The sequence below is a fragment of the Musca autumnalis genome, unplaced genomic scaffold (assembly GCF_047663935.1).
Source record: "Musca autumnalis isolate F117 unplaced genomic scaffold, ASM4766393v1 scaffold_1, whole genome shotgun sequence".
Taxonomy (NCBI): Eukaryota; Metazoa; Arthropoda; class Insecta; order Diptera; family Muscidae; genus Musca; species Musca autumnalis.
Window position 1 is genome coordinate 176,459,325 of NW_027411644.1, and position 27,353 is coordinate 176,486,677.

The 27,353-nt window shown below is 35.7% G+C and overlaps 2 protein-coding genes across 3 annotated transcripts in view; both read left to right on the top strand.

Moving 5' to 3' along the window:
* LOC141388782 (uncharacterized) overlaps positions 1-26,762 on the top strand; it is a 186,141-nt gene extending 159,379 nt beyond the window's left edge. The window contains exons 2-3 of the mRNA XM_073959101.1: positions 20,201-20,316; positions 20,383-26,762. Of these exons, the coding sequence (XP_073815202.1) occupies positions 20,300-20,316; positions 20,383-21,061 (696 nt within the window). The 5' untranslated portion in view covers positions 20,201-20,299 and the 3' untranslated portion in view covers positions 21,062-26,762. The remainder of the gene's footprint in view (positions 1-20,200; positions 20,317-20,382) is intronic.
* The window catches only part of LOC141388780 (WD repeat-containing protein 20), a 42,061-nt gene extending 15,299 nt beyond the window's left edge, over positions 1-26,762 (top strand). The window contains exons 2-5 of one of the 2 annotated variants that reach the window (XR_012408930.1): positions 4,565-4,753; positions 4,844-6,754; positions 9,822-10,089; positions 22,370-26,762. Coding sequence is in view for 1 of the 2 variants with exons in the window: in XM_073959097.1 (XP_073815198.1) it covers positions 4,565-4,753; positions 4,844-6,754; positions 9,822-9,881 (2,160 nt within the window). In the remaining variant the exon portion in view is untranslated. Of the gene's footprint in view, positions 1-4,564; positions 4,754-4,843; positions 6,755-9,821; positions 20,301-22,369 lie in introns of those variants that run through there. The other variant, XM_073959097.1, reaches the window with a different exon arrangement.
* Positions 26,763-27,353: the final 591 nt, after the last annotated feature.

Below are 27,353 nucleotides of genomic sequence, written 5' to 3' on the forward strand. Positions count from 1 at the left end.
TATTATTACTAATCCAAACTTTCCTCTTTTGGACTTTAAACCCTAATGTTTGTTTGGCGCACTCATTATAGATTTTTGTGATATTTGTGTTAATTCCGTGGTGCAATGGTATGCACACCCGCCTTGTACTCAGAAGGTCTGCGGTTCGATTCCCAGGGCAGGCAACATCAAATTTCCAACGGTGCAATACCCCTCAGTAATGTTGGCGAAATTTGCTGAGTATTTTAGCCATGTAAAACTTCTCTACAAAGTGGTGTCTTAAGACACGCCGTTCGGACTCGGCGATAAACTGGAGGTCCCATATCATTCACAGAAAAAAATATGTCAATAATTTTTACATATTTTCGTTCGTGATGTAGTTTTTTCATACTGTACCTCACATAAGATACATGTGCAGTTCTTATTTCCATCCGAAAGCCACTATTTTTTTTTCTATTTCAAAAATATGTAAGATTTTCATGAATTGCAAAATCACTTTCCTATTTTTCCCTATATTCCACTATTAGCTGTCATATTTCCTCTCTTGTTTGGTAAATGCTCTCAACTTTGTTCTCGTTTTCTTTTGAATGGTATCGTCGTCTCACCATCGTATTGACAATGTATCAAGTTTACTTTCTTCATACGACGTGCGTACGTTCCATGTAGCAATTTTTAAAGCATTTTTCATCCCTATGGTTGGTTTTTGAGTTCGGTATCTTTAATTTGGTTCGGTTTCATTCATCTTAATGTTCTTACATAGATTAGACACTTTCAAAATCCTTGTGCCAGCTGCCGAAGCAGGGGGATTTCTCATACGATTACCCCTTGGAGTAGTATATTCTCTATAGTTGTTTCTTTACATGCTTAAAAACGTCGGGAATTGTATAGCAATGACGATAGCAGTATTCAATTTTAGATCAATGATTGTTAGGTTAGTTCGGATAACAGCAGCTTCTAAACTCGGAGACCTTTGGTCCATGACTTATTCTGCCCACTTACTACTCTCTAGATTTATATATAGGGATTTGAGGTGGATATTCGGAGTGGACTGTTGGTTACAGATAGTGTGTCCAAAAAACCGTTTTTTTTTTTGAAACAAACAGTATTCGTATTTTTTGAAATTTTGCCTGATAGGGCGAAGATCATTTTTAATGATTTTTATTAAATTTCTCGTTTAGAGTTAAGCTTGATGATCGAAAATTTTTTGCAAGTCAAAAAAGGAACCCACACATTCACCAAATTACGTGACTGGTTTCGCTGTTAGTTGAGCAGCTCTTCAGACGTATCGACTGTGGGATGGCTTCTCTGTCCTAGAACTTTAACTTCAAAGGCAGCGCAAAAAAGCGTTTGTCATGAAGAAATACAATTCAACGGTCAAATATCCTTGGTGTTTAAAAACAGATTTGAGAAAATTATAAAAGTGGTGTTTTACATTTATAAGATTGCTCGTACGAGATTTTGTCTCCTCTTTGATCATATTCGTAAATTTCACACACAGGGTTGCCAAAAGGTAGAAGGTATTTTATAAAAAACATTTCATAAAAATGTTAAAAAACTCATAAAAAATATATTTTATGTACAAATTCATTGCAAAACTACATTCTGTTTCAATTTCTCCTACTATGTTTTGCAACTCTGCTTAACAACAATAACCATCACAAAGAGGAGACAAAATCTCGTACGAGCAATCGTTTAAATGTAAAACACCACAAAAACAGTTTCGGTTTTAACGAAAAACCGGATAACCGGTTTCGGTTTTGGTCACCCTAGTTACAGAGTCATGGACGAGCAAGGCAATTCCTCAACCCGTGTATCTGTCTCTATCTTGAAAGTGGGGCAAACATATTTTGTCAAGCAATTCCTTGCTGACAGTTGTCTTCTGAATAGATGCTATTGGGATGTACCTCCTATGTATAAAATAGGTTATCTCTATTGCCTTCCATTCTAAACCATTACAAATCCATTGAAGTATTTTTATGCAAGTATTTTCACTGGTAGCCGCCTTGATCTCAGAAGGTCTGCGGTTCAACCCCTGACCAGAACCTCAAAATGTTCGACGATGGCAAATCCCCTCAGAGTAATGTTGGCTTGAATTTCCTGAGTATTTCAGTCATAAAAACATCTCTTCACTTCGTTCGGACCCGGCGATAAAAAGGAGGTCCCATATCATTGAGCCAATATGGATGAGAGAAAAATCTACCTTTTCCCTTTGGTGATTTTGTGGGAAAATATGAATGTATTTTGACTGTTGCAGTTGCTGCTCTGGTATTGCAATGGTTGCCACTATTGTTATTGTGTTTATTAGGTTTTGATTGACCTTGTTGGTTGATAACGACAACAAACTCAGGAGTATTTGTTTTAAACTCCCCTGTTCACCACTTGAATGATTGTTCAGGGTGAGCCCATGAACATATTGGTCAATGGTGTCCTGATTTCGACCACTAACTACCTCAATATAGTAGGGGTTATTCTCTCTGCCATTTAAACTTAAAGCAAAGAGTGTGAAAACTCAAGGGGAATTTACTTTCAGAGTAACCCTCATTGAGAGTGTAATGGCCGTAAGCATGTTTTAGTCAACCGCGCGAGCCACTGCTATTTATAACAAGATCAGAAATCGGAACTTAGTACTCGAGTTGCAGGCCGCAGAATATTTAAACCTGTCGCAATGCCGCAGTGAGGAATGCAACAGTGGACTATCTTCACCATGAAAATCCCTGTCACAATCTTGTGTACAGGCTTCTCCTTAGAATGAGCTCCAAAGCTGTAAATAGGAACCTCAAGATCAACGAGTTTATCGGTTATGCCTGCATATCATTCGCACTGATGCAGTTTTACAGGCAGTGGTATGCAGTGGAAGAATATTCAAACCTGCCAGCCAGAATGCCGAACTGATGACTGCAGGGTGCCTCCTCATTACATCAGTGGACCATCTTCATCAGGAAAAAAAAGATTTTACCGGTACTTAAAAAACAACAAGATGTAACTAATGCAGTACCTTCTTGGGTGTTACCGCCGCGAGCATCACTGCCATGATTTAGTGGACAGGCTTCCCCACCCAGGCATGTCAGGAGAGACCTTCATGATCTGGAGATAGGTTCAAAGGTACAAGCGAGAATCTCAAGATCAAAGAGCCTAGCAGACAGACAGACTTGAATAACATTCACACTGATGCCGTTGTACAGGCGATACAAAGGTACAGTGTCAATGCCGTACTCAGAGACCAGTCCCATCCATCGCAGCAGTAGAACGCCAAGTCAAATACGAGTGGTTTTAGGCCAGTTAAGATCCGGACGATGCAGCCGCTTTAATTCAATGAGTTGCGTTCTTATGGCATGGGACTACACGATACGCATCTTTTTAACTGTCTAGCTAAAAGCCACTCACTTGTCTTCCGATTTAGTATGGACTAACTGCAGTCTTTGTTGCAAAATTTTTAGGTATCGGTAGTCAAATTTTTGTTGCCTACTTTAAGGAGCTTTAATTGCGTAAGTTGAATTGGAGAGAGAAACACTTTTTCCTTGCTCGCGAGTAAAGGGGATGTCGATACCTGATATAGACACAGAAGAACCAGATAACTGAAAGTCATACACTAATGAATAAATTTTGAACAATGTTCATTAGTCATGAACATAGTAGGTGTGTTTAGCGCGTTTCGAGTGAAGGTTCTTTTGAACATTCGGCAGTTGGAGGTGGAGGTGTCTCATTTGCTGTGGCTGTCATTGCTGCAGAATTGACACAAGATAGACACATGTATGAAGGTGTGTAATCTCGAATTTCTCTAGCATCTCTGGTGTATCTACTTGCTGCACTGATTGCATATCACCTAGTTCCTTTACGGCTGACCCACTTGGTGCACATTCGACACACCATTCACTGCACCTGGTTGGCTTTTCTAACGATGTATACTTTTTGCATATTTTTTTAACTAATCGGAGTAATTTTTTTCAACGTGGAACACACTGTCATTTTCATTCAGCTTAAATCATTTCTTAATATTTAGGTTATAAAGGAAAAACGGCGATTGTGCTTTCTTCGCATTTGTATTGTACATCACTGGGTGGGTCCAAGCATCCCTTCATTCATTTAATTTCTGGAAAAGAATAAAATTCTAAAGACTACTTCTTGTTTGCTCTTCGCTGTGTCTTTTACATTTTTATTGATGGTCGAAAATTGTGCCGAGTATTTAGTCTAAAAATAAGGTTCCAATGTAACGACCTGTTAGAGAAAGCTTGCTGCGATATCTTGCATTAGCTCCAAAATGTTTGTAGAAGTTTATTTAGTCACCAAATAAGATTCCAATGTTACGTCTTGTTCGAGAAACAGGAGAAACTTGCGACGTAGCCACCATAGCTTACATTAGCTCCAAAATGTTTGTGGAAACTTCGTACTGACTATCGTCTAACTATTGTCTGTAGAGGATATCTCCAGCAACCCTTGCAGGTATGATGTCATCAGGACTTCGATAGATAGCATAATAATTTCTGAAAAATTGTAACACTGAAGCGTTGAGTTTTTAAAATCTTGAATTATATTAATCATAGTAAAATATAGGTTTAAAACAAAATTTTTCTTCCTTAATTTACAGGGTGCCGAATTAAGTAAACCAATTGATAGAAAATTCTATAAAGGAACCAATCCTAGCTGTCATGATTTTAATGCCACCACAGCAACACCTACCGGAGCTCCTTTACTGGTGGGGTTTACAACGGGACAAATACAATTGGTTTCACCACAGCCAGGACCACGTGAATATCGAAAACTTTACAATGAAGATGTAAGTACAGATTGCACAAAACCCACGTAGAATTTATAAATTTGTAACCAATTACCCCTTTGTTCTCTCTTCATCTCTATGTTATTATAGCGTCTTATTGACAAAACCAAAGTGACCTGCTTAAAATGGCTGCCAAATTCACCAAATCTCTTTTTGGCCTCACATGCGTCGGGACACCTGTATCTGTACAACGAGAATCTGCAATGTCCACCCACGGCGCCCGTTTATCAGCCCTTCAAAATGGGCGATGGGTATTCAATACTAACCTGCAAATCGAAATCGAGTCGAAATCCTCTCTATAAATGGGCTTTCAACACGGAGAACTGTTGTATAAATGAGTTTTGTTTCTCACCATGTGGTTCAAATTTAGCAATAGTATCTCAAGATGGTTTTCTCAGAGTATTTCATTATGACACAATGGAATTGTTGGGTATAGCACGTTCCTATTTTGGTGGTTTTTTATGTGTATGCTGGTCACCGGATGGTAAATATATAGTTGTTGGCGGTGAGGATGACTTAGTCACGGTGTGGTCATTTCACGAAAGGCGAGTAGTGGCCCGGGGTCAAGGTCATAGATCGTGGGTTTCAGTGGTGGCATTTGACCCATACACCACATCATATACCTCGTGGGATGGTGGAGACTTTTCGGATGATGAAAATCAAATAATGGAATACTCAACTGCGGGATCCCGATATGCCGGTGATCAATCAGCAGTGAATGGCTATGATTCATATGGGGCGGCATCTGCGGGTGGTCACGATAAGAATTCAACTCCCATTCACTCTAGGCAACGACCACAGTCAGCATCATTTCGATCGGAGGCCTCTTCACTTGCACCTGATAAATTAGCCATAAGTTATCGTTTGGGTTCTGTTAGTCAAGACACCCAAATATGTTTGTGGGACATTACCGAGGATATACTAAGGCATCCTTTGTCCCTGCGTCAACGTGTGAATAGTTGTAATTTGAATGAGTCTAGTTTTATGAATGGCGGAACAGATGCCGATGGTGTTAAAGTCATACGACCAGTGGCCATAGGTCATCCCAATTTTCCCCAACCGCAACACTGTAGTAGTCCTACCAAAGATATGCAAACCAGCAACATAACCACAACAACAACACCGCAAACATCGGCAGCATCAGGAGAACAAAATAGTAATAGTAGTTCTAGTAAATTTTCCACAGCCAACTGTACGATATCATCGCAATCGTCAAATGCCAATACGCCACCCGACGATAGTTCGGTAACGGCGTCCACTTCAACAAAGGCCAATTCAAAGGCGAATTCGAATGCCATCAGCAGCAGTGGTGGTGGGGGGACAATAAAATTTCCTAATTGCATAACAACCACAAAATCGGATTCTATTGATGGCAACATTACCGGAAACCACATAAACACACTCTCCTCTTCGTCGGGATACAATAGTAAAGCATCGAACAGTAGCAAGTCATCAGATTCGGGTATATCTGCTTTCAACTCGTTAACACAACGGCTATCGAATTTTTCATTTCTCAACTCATCCGATAAGAAATCTCTTAATCTAGAGGGCGGCAGTACACGACAAAATCGTCGCACACTAAGTCTACTCAAATCCTATAATCATCATAATTCCTCAACCCTAAATCATCATCATAGTAATCACCAGCATATGGCAAATTCAACACAAATTGAAACAAATGCAAATTCAACATCGTCGCATAGTTTCGGTTCGCTCAAACTGGGGAAATCGTCGCAACACCACCACAATTCACTGTCACACAATATGTCAAATTGTTCGCCATCGTCGACAACAAATTCAATTATAACATCATATGACCCACTGAAATTAATTGGTACACCAGCGTGCCCGCGTTTCGATGAATGTCCACTGTTGGAGCCATTGGTGTGCAAGAAGATCGCTCATGAACGTTTGAGTGCATTAATATTTCGTGAAGATTGTTTTCTAACAGCATGTCAGGATGGATTTATTTATACATGGGCGAGACCGGGTTATTCAACGGTAAGTTGGTTTTTTGGTAGTGATAACTATTTAAATATGTTTTTGTATTTTACAAATAATTTAGTTTGTGGGAAAATATCAATAAACATAAAGGCCAGAACATCAAATTTTCGGTGGTGTCAAACACCTCAGTGAAATGCTGGCTTACATTTCATGAGTATTTTAGACCTGAAGAACTTCCCTACATGTGGTGTCGTAAGACATGTCGTTCGGACTAGGCTATAAATATGAATGGGCGTCCACTCATTGATATGAGAGAAGTCTCCCTTGCTTGTCCCTTCGCGTATGTGAGAAATTTCTGGTCCTGACTATGTTAAGTTATCTGAAGCCATGTGTTGATTTTACTTCACATACTTCACATAGGTTCCATTACACTGTGCAACATTTTTGAGCCAATCGCGTGCAAACAACTTCTGTCCAGAATTTTATGAAAGTAGAGGACCAATAGGCAAAAACAATATTTGGGTTTTGTTTTCTTAGATCGGGTTCGGTTTTTATGGCCTCATCTAAACATGGTTAAAAATCGATTTTTTAAAACAAATCGGGGCTGTATCTCTGAAACCAATACGAATCTTGTTTTGACATCTGCAGCACACTAGTAGATAAGAGCAAGAAGAAAACATTTGGAGGAATAGTAAACTCGAAAAACTACATTTATTGCCTCAAATTTTATAATATATCTAAAAATTCTATAAGTTGTGTATATTTCGCAGCGTATCTCCCAAAATTTTAAATTCTTCTTAATGTTACCTATTGGGAAAATATTCTCTGGAATGTAATACACAACTCTTCAGAACATTATATTGTTGTAAAATGCCTCTATCGCCTTGTTTATAGCAAATTTTTCAACAACAATTTGGTAAATATTTCAATAATTCATTGAAATCCCCAACATGAGAATAAACAGCCTGTGTGAACATTGTTTGAAATAAGTTTTGTAAAAGGTATGTTATGAAATACCCCTTAAACAACGTGAAATAACCATTTTAGAGTTTCAGAATGTTCTGAAGAATTGATGGTCGCATTATTTGGAACATTTTTAGAATGGTTACTTGTTTCAACTCCCACCAGTTTAGTTGTTACTGACCAGAATTTCAGAAATTATGTAAACTTTTCTATATTTTAATGAGTTTGATGTGCTAGATGCAGCTTTTTCTAGTTCATCTGTTTGACACATAAGTTCTACTACTAAAGGGCTACAATATTGCTGAAGACTGCAAAGCAAAGTTCTTATTAGTTTCGGAGATAAAGGTCCGATCACTGGAAAAAAGGCTCATTTTAGGTCGGTTTAGATGTGGCCATAAAATCTAAACCCGATCTAATAACACAAAACCCAATTAAGGTTTTTGTAGTCTCAATATGTACTTTCAGAAAATGCCCATTAGAAGTTGTTTGCATTTCCAGTGTTGCACAGTGTTATCCAACAAAATTCCTTGGAAGCAGACCACAAAGACCCACTCTGTTTTCCCTTGTTTAAGAACATCCGATCAGAGTCTGATATCTACTTTTCGAGTAGTTTTAACCGCCGGTTGAGTATCAACGAAAAATGTTCCTGGTCCAATAACAAAAGGTCGACGTATTATAGACACGAGAGTTGAGATACCAATTCACCTTGGTTTGCTCGAACGACTTAAACATATTTTCGAACGTTACACCTAATATCTTGGGATAGTTACCACTATGTTCAGGGGGAGCCTCATTTCAGCCGTCCAGATGGTGAACAGTGTCGTATTTTCATATTGCGCAGGTGAAAGAACTGCACTAATAAGCCAAATATGTAGACATTTAAACTGTCACATATGTCATCGACGATAGGACTCGATGCCGTCTAAAAGGTGCGGAATTTCAGAAAGGTCCGGAGATATCACCACGCCTTGGGGAACACCCTGCTTCACTCTACGAGTCTCACGCCGCCTTGGGCGCTCCAACCAGGCGGTCGGGATTTTGTCCAAACATATCTCGGGTCCAAACCATTATTTCGATTAGTCACATTTTTATCAAAGTGATTATACCCTCGTTGCTGACGCAACAATTAGTCAGAGATCATCAATGAGTTACTTGCCCCCGTAAGCCAATTGAGTACGCACAAGTTTTTTGGGCCTTTTGCTATTTTAACGCATGTGTTTTCTCGCACTCGGTATTTTTTCCACCACCACCAAAAATACTTGCGACGCATCAAGACCGTTGCTTGTGCGTAATAAGTAAAACAAGTATTCATCATATTTTGCACTGTTACAAAACTCGCAATCGTAGATAGTTTGCCAAGTGACTTACCAAGTGGAAGCACACACACAACACTACAAAAAATAAACAATTGTAATTTTATTTGTTGTTGTTTCGTTTGTGTATGCTTTTCTTTATTTGCTTGGAATGTTATGTGTGTTTTTGCATGTTCTTTTAACGTTTGAAAATCAGTGATCTTAGCTCTCATTCTCTCGGAGATCACGAGACAATCGGTTGAATTACAAGGGTTGAAAACAATACTTGATGTGCAATGAGCAAAAAAGTAAGACAGAAATTGTTATTGCGTATTTAAAACTACTTGGCAAAGCGTACGCAAGTGTCAAAAAATATCCATTTTTAAAAAACTTATTTTTTGAGTGGCTAGCCACACTCGTACATATTTTGAGAATGGCAAGCAACACTTGCATTTATTTTTTAGAGTGCACATACGCTTGTTTTTCAGCATGTGGCTTATGAGTGTCAAAATCAGCTACTTGCGCACTTCTCTGCAATTAGTGTTCTACGGAATGCCTTCATCTCATATCTGATTTTTAGAGTTTTTTCTAGACCGCCGATTGACTATAAATGGTGCATTAACACAAGCTCGGTGTATTGTCGGGATGTATGCTGGGGGAGGTCCACGAAGCCCAATCTTTAAAGATCTTGCCTACCTGACACATATTGGGTACCTCTCTTCTTTGGTTATCGTCATTGTTAGGTCTGAGTACACAAAAACCATGTAGTTACTTTTAATTGAGTATTCAGTGCTCTGTGCTGTCGATGAAATTAATATCTACTTGTTAATGAATCAAAAAAATCATGATTATTTTCTTTTCTTTTTCAGAATGTTCCACAACATTTATCGCCAACGCAAACAGCACCGCCTGGCGGTACGGTAATATAGTTCGATAAAATTAATATTAAACAGTATCATAAGAATTTAGAGAAATTAAATCACTATACTCCAAATCCTACAATTACTACTGCTAGTACTATTACTATAACCAATTCTACTACTCCCTCCTCCTGTACTCTTGTAACAACATCAACTGCAACTACTCCAACTATGGTAACACCAACGCCAACAACAAATATTCTCTGTTTAACCACAGGTGAGCAAAGAGTGTAAAAACTTAAATAATTAAAAATTTAGGAAAAAAAAATAATAAAACAACAAACAATAGAATGAAATAAAAACAGTTTTTATAAAAAACTTTTTTTATACAATTCATTTATTTTTGATATGTAAAAAATAACTCAACAACAGGAAAAATGCATAATATGTATGTAACAATAAAATAACATAAATATGCATTAAAAACTTTTAAACAGAGAAGAAAATGTTATAAAAAATAGCCTTCAATCCTCCTTTTTTCTATTCTTTTGTTAAATATTTTTAAAGTAAATAAAAATAGATATTTAAAAACAAGTAAACTTAAACAACAACAACAAGCTTCTAGTTATATAAATATATAAATTCCAACTGTAATAAATTTTAAAACAAGGAAACATAACCTAACATTTCATTATCCATAATTTTAAGCAATCGTAGTAAATGTTTGCATGCGAATGATGCCTGTTGAGTAGGTCGATTAAGTAACTTTTTACAACCATAGATATTGTTATTTTGTTTTATAAAAATCAATTAATTTGTTTTTGTTGTAATAATAAAATGAGTTTAAACACATGTTAAAAGTTACTGAATCGATCTATTGGTATTTGAACAAAGATTTACATTATGTCCTCAAATACTAAATTTCTTTAGTTTAATCAAAGGTATTTTCAAAAACTTGTTGATTATTTAAAATATGTTGAGATTCCGATTCACATCGATCTATAAAACATGTTGTGATAACAGCAATTCTGTTATGTGATTTATAAAAATGTTCGATGTTTTTAAATAAAATAACATTTGTGTTGTAAAGTGATAATTTAATGCTTGGGCCCGTAATTATGGAAAGTTATGGAAGTCATAAATAAATAAAACCTTCATTGCTAACCGATCTACATGTGCAAAATTATATAAAAAATATAAGAATGTGCCGTAGAAAATGAAATTCGCAAAGATCAAGTTTTTTAGAGAGAGAATAATTGTTTAAAATTTTGTTTTTAAATTTCTGAATGAATAAGCTTTAGCGATCGCTTTACTTTTGTGGTTTATGAAAGAAGTATTGGCGTATGTTCGTTTTATTTTCCTTTTTCAATGTGACACACGGGTGTCACCGTGGTACAATGGTATGCACGCCCGCCTTGCACGCAGAAGTTCGGCGGTTCGATTCCCCGGCCAGACAACATTAAACATTTTTCAACGGTGGCAAAATACCCCTCAGTAATGTTGGCGACATTTTCCTGAGTATTTCAGCCTTGAAAAACTTCTCCACAAGTGGTGTTTTAAGACACGCCGTTCGGACTCGGCGATAAACAGTAGCTCCCATATCATTGAGCTAATATGAATCGGGGTGCACTCATTGATATGGGAGAAGTCTCCCTTGTCCCGTCTGGGATGTTTGTGGAACAATTATTATATTACATTTTGCAAATATTCTTTACGACAAAGGCATTAGTTTAACACCAAATTATCGATCGTAACAACTCGATATCGTATGCGAGAATTAGGTATGTCCCTGCTTTATAATCTCGAATTTCAGATGTCTTTTCAAGTAGTGGTCTGTAATTTACGTTGAGGAAGCTGCATAATTTCTCCAAGTATTGAAAAACTCCAGAATTTCTTTTTATTTTCCGGATTTAGTGTCCCCAGTTTTTTTTGAAGCATTGTAGATTCGCATTTTATCTCTGACATAAGCTTAGAAAGGGCCTCAATAATTTATGTACTGAATCCTCGACGTTCGATTCCCAGGCCAGGCAACATCAAACATTTTTCAGCGGTGGCAAAATACCCCCAGTAATGTTGTCGACATTTCCTGAGTATTTCAGCGATGTAAAACTTCTCTACACGTCGTTCGGACTTGGCGATAAACAGTAGCACGTATCATTGAGCTATGAATCGGGGTGCACTCATTGATATAAAGAGAAGTCTCCCTTGTCCCTTCTGGGATGTTTGTGGAACAATTATATATATAATATTTCTACCAGATATTCGAATATGGAACGACAACTTTCGAAACGGGTACGAGTGTGTTAGTCAACATTTTGTAAATTCTGCGAATCTTAGATAAAGTTAGAAGATGGTTCTTATGATCCACAACTTCCAGTACCTGACCCACAAAAGTTGACAACATTTTCGCTAAAATGGTTGATGGTTGTTTAAGGGCATGTTTTGGTCCGTCCGAGATTCCTTTGAATTTTTTTACTGAAGGTAATTCCTTTAGCAAAGTTCAGACTGTTTAAACTAAATCACATATAGGTTCAGAATATTTGTCTATATGCATTGTTGGAATCTTACCAACGCCACAACATAAATTAAAATTGATCACGACTGTTTGTCGGTAATGGATTGGTTTTTGTTCATATTGCCTAAATCCTGTTACCTTCACGGACTTATGCATGGAAATATAGGGGAATTATAACCCAGGATCGACATACGTGCCGGTCTTTATCATCCTATGGCGATTCACTCCATAATTACCAATATAAGTAAAATTTTGTTTTTTTTTTATTTGATAAGTCGTATATTATTATTTGCATTGCGTGTGTTGGATCCGTTAATGTAACATTTAGGTTTAATTCTTACTATACTATCCTCTCATATCCTCAAATTGTGCGTTTAGGCTGACATTTTATCATTTTGTTTTCTAAAGATCTCTACGAGCTTCAACCAAGTGAAAAAATTTAATAATGGTCTGTTTTTCTAAGACGATTCGAATTCAAATACGTTCGAATTACTACATAACACCTGTTACTGTAGGAAATGTTTGTTTAATTCAAAATAAAAACAATTCAAATATTTTTCAAAAAACAGAAGCTTGGTAGTAGTTCGAGCGAATTTGTTTTCGAATCGTCTTAGTTAAACAGACCATAAGTGTTGTTCTATTTGAAATTATTATTTAGTCATGAGCTGGGGAAAGGAATAGAAATGGTATTGAGAAGTGATGGTTTCCAATTAAAAATAAAAAAAAAACAAAGATCAATGAATTGGTTTAGAACCAACAAAAAGTTAAGTATTTTTTATTAGCTTTGGTTTTTTTACTATTACACTGTGCAACATTTTCAAGGTAATTTTGTGCAAACAATTTCAAATGCGGTTTTTATGAAAGTACAGACGCAATAGACAAAAACCCTCTTTGGGTTTAGTTTTGTTAGATCGCGTTCGGATTTTATGGCTCTATCTAAACATGGCTAAATATTGACTTTTTAAAGAAAATCGGGGCTATAACTTCGAAACCAATACGAATCTTTCCATGACATCCGCAGCAAACTTGTAGATAAGAACAAGAATAATGTATTTGGAAACAATGAACACGAATAAACTCATTTATTGCCTCAATTTTTATAATATATCTAAAATTTTCGTGATTTGTATATATTTAGCAGCGTATCTCCACAACCGTAAAATTTTTCTTAATGTTATCTTTGGGAAAAATATTCGCTGGAATGTAATACACAACTCTTTAGATCATATCATTGTTGTAAAATTCCTCTATCGGGTTGTTTCTATCATATTTTTCGACGACAATTTGATAAATATATCAACAATACATTGAAATTTCAAATATGAGAATAAACAGCCTGTGTGAACGTTGTTTGAAATATGTTTTGTAGAAAGTATGATATAAAATACCGCCTAAACAACATGAAATGTTGAATATGTTTTCTAAGTAAACACCATACTATTATATTGTTGTTATATGAAACTAAATATGCTTTGTGTTTTAAAACAGTTGTTTGTAGTCATGAACTCATGAACATTATTTGTAATATTTATTCAATAAAATACCATTGAACACAATAGGTTATGAGCCCAGTCTCAAAAATAAAATAGTTTTTTCGTGTCAAATAAAAAAAGGAACAAGGATTTCTTTTCAAAGAGGAGACTTAAGGATAAAAATAAAAGGATATCTGCATCAAAAGGAGAACAACAAATAGAAATAATGGAATTTACGAAGTATTTGAAGCCATTATCTTGCGCATCGGACTGGCCAATATGGAAAAGAAAGGTCAGAGATATTTTGGATTTTTATGAAGGCGCTTTGGATGTCATCGACAACAAAATTGAGAAACCAGGAACCCTCGAAAATGGAGCAAACGAGAATCTAGCAAGAGAGCATAAGAAAAAGGTCGAATTTTATCGAAAAGCAAATGCATATGCGAAAACTATTTTAACCAATACCATAACAGATGAGGTGTACCAAAAAGTTATGGATAAAGAAAATGCCTATGAAACCTGGAAAGCGCTAGTGAATATTTTTGAAGCCACGTCAAAGGACCAACTATTTAAGATTTGTATTGAACTTTTTTCGTTCAAATGGGAAGAAGAGCAAGATGCTTCGACACATATTGCTAAACTTAGAGGCCTGTGGGATGAACTCAACAATGGATTGAGGACTAAGGGAGAACATATTTTGCCAGATATGCTCCTCGTTTGTAAGATCCTGCATATTTTACCTTCCTCATATGAAATATTCCGTTCAAGTTGGATGATGCTAACAAAGGATGAAGACAAATCGTTGGATGAGTTACTGATGCAAATATGCCTATTTGAAAGGAACTTTCAAAAAGGTATCACCGATTCCAAGAATAACCAGGAAGCACTATTTGTGAAGCCCAAAAGAAATATCCGGGATAAGGACGCGAAGAAATATACAAAGAAAGAGGACTCTTGTTTTTATTGTAAGAAGAAGGGGCATTGGGTAAAGAATTGCCGTAAATGGATTGCTGATGGAAGACCTGCGAAGAATTCCGCCCCCGTTAATGTCAATACCGCTCTTAGTGCTAACACAAAGGAACAAAGGTTATCATATGGAAGTGATTGGTGGATTGACAATGGAGCTACAAAGCATGTCACTAATGATTTTGAACTTTTTTCTGAATTTGTCAAGTTCAACGAACCGCAAGTAATACAGGCTGCAGGAAAAGAGATTATTAAAGCATATGGAAAGGGGAATATTGAAATAATTTCGAAGGTCAACGGAAAAAATTTAAAATTGACTCTTATGGATGTGTGGTATGTACCCGATATTTCAAGAAATTTGTTTTCAGTTTTGACAACACAGGATCGAAATCCGAATAGTAGCTTCAAATCAACTTCAACAAAGTGTTGGTTGGTGGTGAATGGACAAACGCTTTTAAATGGAAGTAGATCAATAAAAGGGAATCTTTTTAAAGCGTCAATATACCCAATAAAAACTACCAAAGCTGAGAATGTGTGTTTAACTGTTGGAGATACGTCTATGCTTCAACTTTATCATGAGAGATGGGGACACCAAGACAAACGCCATGTTCAAGACAAATTAAAACAGGATTTCAATATAAAAGTTAATTTGGGAAATGAAATTTGTGAACCTTGTGTTTACGGGAAGTCAAGCAGAAAAACTTTTGGAAGGAGAGAAAATGCAACTGCTCCAGGTGAGCTTATATCTGCTGATGTCTGTGGTACATTCCATACTTCGTTTCAAGGTTACAGGTACCTTATTGTTTACAAAGATGATTATACAAAATACAGATATGGATATGTAGCTAAAAATAAATCAGAGGTGAAAGATACCCTTGTACAAATGTTGGCTCATGCAAAGTGTAATGGTCATGTAGTTAAAACATTTTTAAGTGACAACGGATTAGAATTCAACAACAAGGATGTGAAAAGAATATTATCTGAAAATGGCATAACCCAGAAATTAACTGCACCTTATACGCCGCAACAAAACGGAAGATGTGAACGGGAAAATAGAACAATTGTTGAAATGGCTAGGACATTTAAGTATTCAAATCCCGAAATAACATTTCCTGAATCAATATGGGCAGAATTAGTGAAAACGTCAATTTACATTTTGAACAGAACATCAAAGTCGTCTGTCAAAGGTGTAAGTCCCTATGAACTATGGCTTGGGAAGAAACCAAGGATAAACCATTTACGAATAATTGGATCAAAGTGCTATATACACACACCGCAACAAATTCGTAGAAAAATGGATAAAAAGCTCAAAAAGGATTTTTAGTGGGTTATGATGGAGATGAAAGGTATCGGATTTATATACCAGGAAGTCGAACGGTTCAAGTTTCAAGAGATGTAAAATTTGAAGAAAAAATTAAGTCGTGCAAAGATGAATTCCAAATAAATTCCAAAGGGGATTCACTGTCTGCAAGTGGAAGCCATGAGAAGAAGCTTCAGACTTCTGATGACACAAAGATTAATGTACCATTTATAAGCCGAAACCATAAAGAAGTTTCAGATACCTCGTCGGAACATACAAATGAATATGAAGATGTACCAGAAGAATTAGAAAACAATACAGGAATTGAAAATAATTTTGCAGAAGATGCTAATGAATATGAGGATGTGCCGGAAGAATTGGAAAATAATGCAGGAATTGAAAGTAATGTTGAAGCAACAGAAAATGGAGATGATCTAAGTTTCGAAGAAGACTTTCAAGGTTTTGATAATGATGAGTGTCATTTTAAGCGATTAAGAGATTCCGATACAGAGGAAGAAGAACCAATATCGAAGAGACTTAGAGACCGTACACTTCTCTCAAATTCAAAATATAATGACTATGTGTTAATAGCTCAAGAAATAGACACTAACGTTTCAACTCCACAAACATATAAGGAAGCAATAAATTGCAATGAGAAAAATGAATGGATTTCAGCAATGAAAAATGAGATTAAATCCTTGCATGAAAATAATACTTGGGTATTGACAGAATTACCAGTATCATCTGAAGGCACTCCCGGCAAAGTGGGTATTTCGTGTAAAACAGAATGCAGATGGAAGCGTTGATAAATATAAAGCAAGACTGGTGATAAAAGGGTTTAAACAAGAAAAGGGTTTAAACTATGATCAAACGTTCAGTCCAGTCGCAAGAATGTCGACAATAAGATCACTAATAAGTGTTGCTGCAACAGAAAACTTACATATGTTGCAGTTTGATGTTTCTACAGCTTTTCTATATGGAGAACTAGAAGAAGTTATTTATATGGAACAACCTGAAGGGTTTAACGATGGCACTAGAAAAGTGTGTCAATTGAAAAGAAGTTTATATGGATTGAAACAAGCTCCAAGATGTTGGAATAAGAGAATTGGGAGTTATTTTGAAAAGCTAGGTTTGAATGTAAGTACGGCTGATCCATGCTTATACATTAGAGAACGGCATGGAAGGAAATTAATTGTTGCATTGTATGTTGATGATGGACTAGTGGCAGCCACGGATAGAGATGAGTTAGAGACACTTTTAGAAGATTTAAAAACTGAATTCAAAATAACAACAAAAGAAGCCAATTATTTTCTTGGACTTGAAATTACAAGCACTAAGGAGTACATAGAGGTCAACCAAGAAGCATACGCCAGGCGGATTTTAAAAAGATTTAATTTTATGGAATGCAAATCTGTTTCAACGCCCATGGAGAAAATTACAGCGTCCAATAAAGAAGGGAAAGCAAAAACTGAATTTCCGTATAGACAAGCGATTGGAGCTTTAATGTATCTAATGCTTGGAACACGACCTGATCTTGCTTACAGCGTTTGCTATTTATCCAGGCATTTGGAAAATCCTACTCATGAAGATGTTTTAAAAGTGAAGAGAGTTTTTAGATATATATCTGGAACTTTAACAAAAGGCCTCAAATATGAAAGAAAAGGACAAAAAGTTCTCGACTGTTATAGCGACTCAGATTTTGGAGGATGTATTGAGACCGGTAGATCTACTTCGGGTATTGTAGCCACTTATGCTGGATCTGCTGTCTCATGGTCAAGTCAACGACAGAAAATAGTATCAACCTCAACCACAGAAGCGGAAATTATTGCTGCTAGTGAAGCTTGCAAGGAGTTGATTTGGTTACGTCGTTTATATAAGGAAATTGCAAATATAAAAGAAGTACCTTCCTTATATATTGATAATACTGCAGCACTGCGTCTGGCTCAAAATCCAGAATTTCATCGAAGGACTAAGCATATTTCGATTAAACATTTTTTTGTAAGGGAAAAGGTTGCTGAAGGGAAAGTCAATGTACTACAAATATCTACAGAAAACCAACTTGCCGATATGATGACCAAGCCCCTTTCGAAAGAACGCTTAAACTTATTATGTTGTAAATTAAATCTGTGTTAACTTATAAAACAAGGGAAAGTGTTGAATATGTTTTCTAAGCAAACACCATACTATTATATTGTTGTTATATGAAACTAAATATGCTTTGTGTTTTAAAACAGTTGTTTGTAGTCATGAACTCATGAACATTATTTGTAATATTTATTCAATAAAATACCATTGAACACAATATGAAATAAGTGTTTTTCAGTTTCAGAATGTTCTGAAGAATTGTTGATCACATTATTTGGAATTTTTTCGAAAGGTTACTTGGATCAACTTTCAATAGTTTGGCTGTTACTGACCATAATTCCAGAAATTATGTAATCTTTCCTATATTTTATCAATTTTGATGCGCTATATGTGGTTTTTCGTAGGTCGTCTGTTCGACATATAAGTTCTACTACTTTAGGACTACAATATTGCTGAAGGCTGCAAAGCAAAATTCTTATTAGTTTCTGAGTAAAGCACGGATCAATTGAAAAAAAGGGTCATTTTAGCCCGGTATAGATGTGGCCATAAAATCCAAACCCGATCTAAAAACACGAAACCCAACTAGGGGGTTTGTAGTCTTAATATGTACTTTCAGAAAATGCCTACTAGAAGTTGTTTGCATTTTCAGTGTTGCACAGTGTTATTTTTTCATAAGCATTAGATGCAACTTTGCCTAAATCTAGCACTAGTAAAAGTACCGAATTGGTTTACAACAACAACAACAACAACAAAAACAACAGTAATAACTTTTTGATCAGTTCTGCAAAATTTCGATCTAGGAGAATTTTACACGATTTTTATAATCATCTTATTGTGGGAAAAACTTTTAGACACATTGTGCAAATTCTGATCTAGGAACATTTTAAAAGCTTTTTAAGCAGCTATAATCTCCATGCTTCTTTCTACCCAGCTAAAATTTGGAAGCCACCATTACGGAGTTGTGTAAACAAGCTACTTTCTGCATTATCAGCAAACTGAAAAATAATGGGTTATTTCTTAAATATTTACAAGGCAAAACTACTTACTTTACCCACTACTAAGTACTGATTACGGTGGCACGTAGCATGTGTGTTCGACTACAAATTCGAGGATTGTGTGTTCAACACTCACCGTCGGCAAATGTAAGCGTGTAAGCAACACTTAATGTTCATACGCGTGACACAGTGTGTAGTGTGTTTGGCTACAATTAAGAAGTTCGTATGTTCAAATCCAGCAGAGAGGAAAATAAAAATATGAGGTGCGTTGAAATTGAACAAAAACACCTCAATTGTTCTAAGAATTGAACATATGTCTTTTAACTTATTTTTCAACTTCTAGTGACCATAGAATAACTACCCAGCAAAATAAATTGGAAGTAGTGCAATATAGTCTAGTTCTTTCACGGCATTTTTTTATGCAGTTCAAACGAAGTCGTGAAAAAGGCACTCCATTCCTCACATTTTAACCGCATTTGGATGCAATCCAAAGAATCACATCCATTTGTCACATTTTAACAACATCCGGAGGCAGTTCAACGGAGTCGTGAAAAAGGCACTCCAATTCCTCACAATTTAACAGCATCCGGTTGCAGTGCAAACGGAGTCGTGAAAAAGGCACTCCTTTCACTACATTTTATTAGCAATTGTTAGAGATCCCTACATGTACATAAATCAGTTTGTACATCTCTACAGGCAGCGGAATACATTTCCAAAAAGAGATAATCGTGTTAACATTTCCAAACATTTGTTAATACAAACTAAATAATATTTAATTTGTGAACATTTTTCCGGTAACTCACGAGAAGAAAATTTCCCAATGGAGTGCTGTTGGAGTACATGTCGAAATCTTAACTGCTGATGGGAAGACAATCAGCCTTATTACGGTTGGCGTAGTCGTATCCAAAATTGCAAATTGACGTGTCGTAACGTCTAATTGGTATTATGTATGTCGTACACGAGATTTTCGCAACGACTAATTGGTATTATGTATGTCGCATACGAGATATTACAACTCTGTATGCCATTCTTTTACAAATTTGCTACCACGAGAGGCGTTTTATTACGAGAAACGCTGTGAAATTAGTCGTTAGAGATTTTGTTGACGACAACAGACAAATTTCTTAAAACGTTAATAAAAACGAACAAATAAAATGGATTTAAACAAAAGGTACGTGTCTATAAAACAAAAAGATTATATATTCGTATAAATTTTATAATATTGCCCATGTTTTAGAACAAAAGTCACCACAAAAAAGCAGTTTGACACAATGGTCCAGATTTTGCAGAACAATCCAAATTTGGCCAGAGGTTACAGCAATGGAATAAAAAATAGCGTGAAAGAAGAGTGGAATAAAATTAGTAAGAAACTCAACATTTTAATTTTAGGACCGCCAGTACGAACTGGTGAGGGTTGGATGAAAGTCTGGGCTGACTACAAATTCAAGTTAAGGAAGAAGTTAGTTCACAATAAGGCGGAATGTCGTGCTACAGGTGGAGGATCCTTCAAGCAGTACATACTAACAGACACGGAAGAAGCAGCATTAAGCTTGTTACAATTGGATACAATTGTAAACGCGGGCAATCAGTCAATTGGAATCCAGCAGCCTTTAACGCTTCGAGAAACAACCACTGAGGAAGAACTGTTTGAAGCATGTATAATCCATGAAGATTTAGAAAACCACGATCCCTGCACAGTTACTCCCCAAAGCGTAAGCAGGTCTCATGCAAAAGAGCCGCAGGTCGTTGTGAATCAGGATCCCCGCACAATAACCTTTGTAAGCATAGGTATCACTCATGGAAATGAGCAACAGGTCCAAGTGAACCAGGATCCCTGCACACTAGTCACAAATACCCCTCACAGAAATGGATTTCAGCAACAGCAACTGAGTATCAGTCATGGAGAATATGTTTGATTCTTGTCGTAACTGTTTTCGTCTTACTTTTAAATCGTTCGGAGTATATTCATCCTCATCGTCGTATATAAAATAACCCATACTTAACATTTTTATGGTTTATTAATAAATAATTGTTCTTTTTTATTTTAACTGACTCTATTTTTTGTTTTCTTTTTTATAACAGGGTGGCGTGTAATAGTCGAAAATGTTAATAATCTTCAACACCCTGTATTTTTGCAATCTATTACAAAACAGACGTAGTCGAAAATTTTACATAATACCAACAATTATTGACTACGACAACGCCTACGACTACGTCTACGACACTTGAACGCCTACGACAACGCCAACCGTAATAAGGGTGAATATCAAACCCTTTTAGCAGATGAAGCAAAAGCACTTAAGCATGGATTAAACACATGTTTGCGATTGAATTCAATAGAGAATTTTCATAATTTGTGTTTATTTAATAAAGTTATTAATATTTTTGTTTTACACAAATAATAAATGCATTTTATTTTCTTATTCAAAACACGTGCTCTGGACTGCCTCCTATTCTACCCCAAAGGGTCAGTTAAAATGAAATGACAAAGGGTCAGTTAAAATGCGGTGCAATGGAGTGCCTCTTTCCGGTGTCATTCCTTGTAAAAATCATGAGTGAAAATGCATAATTTGATGCACTTCCAAATCACTTGTACATATCATTTAACTGCCTCTTTGGAGGCAAACTTTTCGCTGGGTAGTTATTCACTGCCACATGCCCTTGTTATAAAAGTACTATAAAACCCCATTTTTTGGAAATGATGTTTTTGCTGGGTAGGTACAACTTGTCGACGATAGGAGTACAAAATTCTCTTAGGTGTCCTAAATATAACAGTTTAGTTTTCAGATATATACCTTTATTATTGGGATCAAATCGTGCTCAAGTATACATTTTATGTTGTGCATTTTAATTCTAGCTGAAATAATAACAAAATAAAGCGTTAAAAGATTATAATGTGCTTAAAATTTGTGAATTTGTTCTTTTAGGCAAATTTGACTTATAATGTAAGTTTTGTAACTGTTTGTGAATACAGGATGAGGGTTCACATTATACATAGTTATCATTTGGTTTTTTCTAACTTTTTTCCTGAATAGTGCACAGCTTTTTTGTCTCTATAAATCAACAAATGTGCCTTCATTTATACAAATTTTAAAATTAAAATTTAGTGGTTCACTGATAATTTCTCAGCCTTAAATGTGTGAATTTAAAATAAATTTCAAAATATAAAATTTTTAATGTTATTCCAAAATTATTTTTTTTTATTTTTTTCTGTTAAACTTTAGGAAATATTCTAAGAAATTTAAAAAATATGTCAATGTTGCTGTTACAATTACACCCACATATTTGTAATTAATTTCAAATTCGTTCAAGCCTATATACATTGGGGCTATAAGCTAAGGTCTACATAAATGACGTTAAAATTGGATTTTATTGACATTAAGCTTAAAAATGTTATTTATTCTGTTAAATAAAAAACTTTGTTATGTGTTAACATCTTTTTATACAAAAAATTGAATCTCAAATTGTTAATGTGTTTGGAACTAAATTCAATATCTCACTCCTTTTCTCAAACAAGAGTTTGGAAAGTACCAAAGATTTGTAAGTTTTGTAAAAATTGCAAGGATTTTTTGATTTTAAACCCCTTAAAAGTACACATCCTTTTGTGTTTGTTAATTCAAAGAAATTTTTGAATTATTATAAAATATTATATATGTGTTATGTATAATAAAAAATAAATATTTACTTCCTAAATAATTTTGCCTTATAGTTAATTTATCCATTTATTATTATAAGTTACTACTTTTTAAATAAATAAAAACCTAAAAAATATAAACAAATCAAAACAAAACTTTTTATCAATACATCTCGTGTTCCCAAAATAAAAAATAATATTAACATTGTAAATGTTAAATAACAACTAATCAACTATAAATTGAAAAATAAATAAATTACAAAAAATTACCAATATTTTTAAATGTTATTACAAAAGAAGAAGAAAAAATAATATGAAATCAAATCATTCAAGTTTTGGAGAAAAGTAACGCAAAGCAATACTCGTGGAAGAACAATCGTTTTCTTTTCTAAATTAAGTAAATTCACCCCTTATATATTCTAAAGAACCGGATTACCCCAAAATCCTACATGTCTGTAAATGTACATTCAGTTTTTTTTGTCTGTTTGATAAAGAGATTTCTTTTGTAATACATATAATTTTAGTATAAATGAATATAAGAAATTGTTTGTTCTTATAGTAAAATTGTTTACCTAGTTTTTAAGTTTTATCTTTTTTCATATGTGTTTTTTTATTTTTATGCAAAGAGGAATTAATGAAGTTCCATGAAATTGTAGTAACAATTACACAATTGAATTAGACAAGAAATTCAACTGAGCTGAGATTTGTATTATACAGTATTCCCAGGCTTAACATCAATAATTTTCTTCAACAGTGGTAAAAAGATAAGTATTTTCAGACATAAATGTTCTCTGGAGGTGAGAACTCGGCGATAATAATAAAGCCCCATATAAATGAAATAAACATAGAATTGAGCTGCATTTATTGACCACTCATGACAAAATTTTCTGTAAGTTGACATTTATGTGTCTGTTCCGATGTACTGTAACCACAACGACAACCCTACCACTGGGTAGGGTAGTTGAGTAGGTTTGGCAGAGCATGTTGGACAGATGTTTTGCAATCCTTGCCCTATAGGAATTTAGTCGGCTGCACCATACCGAGCGTAGTTGAGACAAAACTACGCTGGTTTACCGTGGCAGTTGACGCTTCTCAGCTGCGATAGATGGGGTGTATTCTTCGATTAGGTGAGTGTTGCTGTACTCCAAGTATCGTCGACTTTAAGATGGTCTTCTGAAAACATAAGGAGGCACTCTGACCTTGTTACTACATCTCTGCTTGCCGCAGATAGCTGCGCGCATGACGTGAACATGCTGTCGAATGTGATCCCTAGAATCTTGCCGTAGTTTGTGGTCGAAATTCTGCTATCATTGGCAAAAACATTCAACTCAGTGCTCACTTCTGCAGTCCAAGTGGTGAACAGAGTGCCCGTAGATGTGGTGGCGGATAGTTGCATAAAGATGGTAGGATCAGTCAAATAAGAGTTCAGCCTTTCACAAATGTCTTCATGGAAGGTACATGTAGCCAAGATCGTACAATCATCCAGCATCAAGGTACGTTTCATGCTGCTACAACAACAAACATCATCCGCATACGTTACGATCTCAATGCCGGGAGTGGTGGAATACAGGAGAGGTAGAGATTGAACAGTTCTGGACATATCACCCCGCATTGGGGAATTCCCTGTTTCACTCTATGGGCCTGGCACTTATTGTTCCTAAATTCCACACACACACACACGTCTACGACTGTCGTCCACACATATAAAAGATTACACAAAGTTTCGAACTTGGACGGTGGATAATTTGCTCAATGTCATCTAACAGCGTGGACTGCATGACGGTATCAAATGCTTTTGATAAGTCGAGCGCCATCGACACTGTCCTATCGCACGGCTTGCTCTAGTTGAGTCGTCGACTAAGCAACTAGATAGCAGTTTCTGATATTGGGGAGGAGAAAATCCTCAATAGTCTTAACGATAGGTTAGGTTAGGTTAGGTTCAGGATGCGCAGCTGCCATATTGGCAGCTACTCCACTCGGAGACCTTGAGGTCCATTGTGATCATCCAAACTATTAAATTATGTGTGTTGTAAAGGTGAAAGATGTTGTATTGATGTGTGGTTTGGGCTATTTGATTGTAGATGCTGGATATGGCTATGTGTGTTGATGTTGGTTGAGTTGTAGATGGTGATGATATGTAACTGATGTGAAGATAATGGTGGTGTGGAAGACAAGTGATGTGGTGCCTGTTGTGGATAGAGCTATGTGGTGCTGTGTGACTGTGGGTGATGATATAAGTCTGTTGATGTGCTGTGCTTTTAGATGATGATGATGTGTAACTGATGGCTATATGGTGATTTGTGCATTCAGGTGATGACAAGGAGATATGTTATATATCTGTAGATGATGATGCGTGGCTATTTAGATGATGATAGTGTATGTGAAGGTATTGGTGATGTGGAGGACAAGTGATGTGGTGCCTGTTGTGGATAGAGCTGAGTGGTGCTGTGTGCCTGTGGATGATGATATATGTCTGTTGATGTGATGTGCTGTGTGGGAGGAAAGTGATTAGGTTGGAAAGGTTGGACAGGAAGGGAAGCGGAAGTTGGTATGACAAGAGAGAAGAGTAAGAATAATTAGAATGATTAGTGACTGTATTGGAGAAGTCAGGTTATTTAAAGAGGGAAGATGGTTTAGTAGCTAACTACGATTTAATTACTAATGGTTTTAGGTCTGTGTTGGCCTGCCCCAGAGCATCTTAAGGCTTTTGCAGTAAACCACCAACACTGTGGGGTCAATAGAGGCGAAGTAGGAAAGAGATTCAATCACATGTTCACCAAATAGTCTATGTCTTTTGACCATCAGTCTAGGACATCTACATAGAAGGTGCTCGATTGTCTCCGTTTCCTCCTCATCCTCACATAACCTACTGTACTCAATGTTATTGCCATCCCACTAGTCTTAACGATACGGGCTGTACAATCCTCGGTCTGCTGGCATCCTCGCCTGGCTTCAGTAGCGGGACCAACCTTCCCATTTTTCAGTCTTTGGGCACGATGTGGATGGCTAGCGACAGGCTGAGAACTTTGGTGAGATATTCAATTCCAGGCAGATCCAGCTGATTCAGCATTACCATAGAGATTCCCAACGCTTTAGATCATGGGTGACCAAGAAGAGGACAGGCAAAAATGTAAATGTATTAAAAATATTGGCAACTTGTGACAGTGTGTTGTTGTAGCAGCATGAAACCTACGAAGAATCATAGGTTTGATGCTGGGTTGGCTGCCGCTGGCCGAAACACTATGGTTTCGGGTCAATCCGGTACGATAGAACCCGCTGCCGTGGGATTATGTGACAGTGTGTTAGTAACTTTGTATGCACGCAAGCTACAAAACAAAAACAAATCAAAACATTTGTTATCTTTGTAATGCTCCGTGTGAGCATTCGTGTCGAAAGATGTTTTAGCATTCCTGATTGCATTTGCGTCATCAGCAACTGTAAATTGTGGTCGTTCTTCCTCGGCTGGAAATATCTAATGCGACGTAGTACTCTTTTCTTCGCCCTGTAACTTTCGATTAAAATAACCTCTTCGGACCAGTCAGCGTGTAACGTCTTTCCTTTGTTCGATAGTGACTTAACCGTTGCCCACAATTCAAATCATTTAGTCACTTGTTCCGTTATGTTGTTAATAAAATGCTTTGTTGGAAGGCTCTCTTCCACTCTGGAAGACATATTCAGCCTTATTCTGAACGTAATCGTGAGTTTTCTCAAAACTCACGGGGAGTTTACATTCAGAATAATAATAAGGTTGGATGAAACCACTTGTCTATTTTTACTCTATGAATCATTTGATTTTCATTCCTTCTTTGCGTTTTATTTATTTGTTTACAATACAATGTATATATTATATAAAAAATGTATGTATTTATAAAATAAAACATGTAATTTAGCATAATGCTTTTATTTATTAAAACCTAAGTTGAAAATCATCAAATCATAACTATTAATAAACAAAAAAAATTAAAACCTCAAACAAAACAAAATGTTATTATTGTAATTTTTTAAAAATTACATTCGATGTAAAATAAATACAAGAAATAAGAAATTTTTACTATTTAAAATAGAAACAAAATGGAAAAATAAATGTAAATGGTTGATTATGGTTATATATAAATGGACACTCATAGAAATCTCTATTCTACTATAGCTCGTCTGTCTTTCTCTATCTTCTCATCTATCCCAATTTCTATATACTCTTAAAATTTCCTTCCTTGATAAACCTACTCTTAGTAATAATAAAATAAAAAATATGTTGATCATCTTTAAATACCGAAAATAATAAATAAAAAATAATTGTATTTTATATTAATAAAATGATTATAAAATAATAACTATTATGTAATCCAAAATAGTGTTAAACAAATGAATAAAATCATTATAAAAAAGAAACAGCATCTAGTGTTAAACATAAAACGATTAATGGAAATGAACTTAACTTATACAACTGTGTATATATAAAAAGAATGTAAATCAACAACAAAATATTGATATATAATTTGAAGAAAAGAAAAAGGAAATTTAACTGAAAAACACAGGTATAAATTTGCAAACATCTATGAAAATAGCAAAAACAA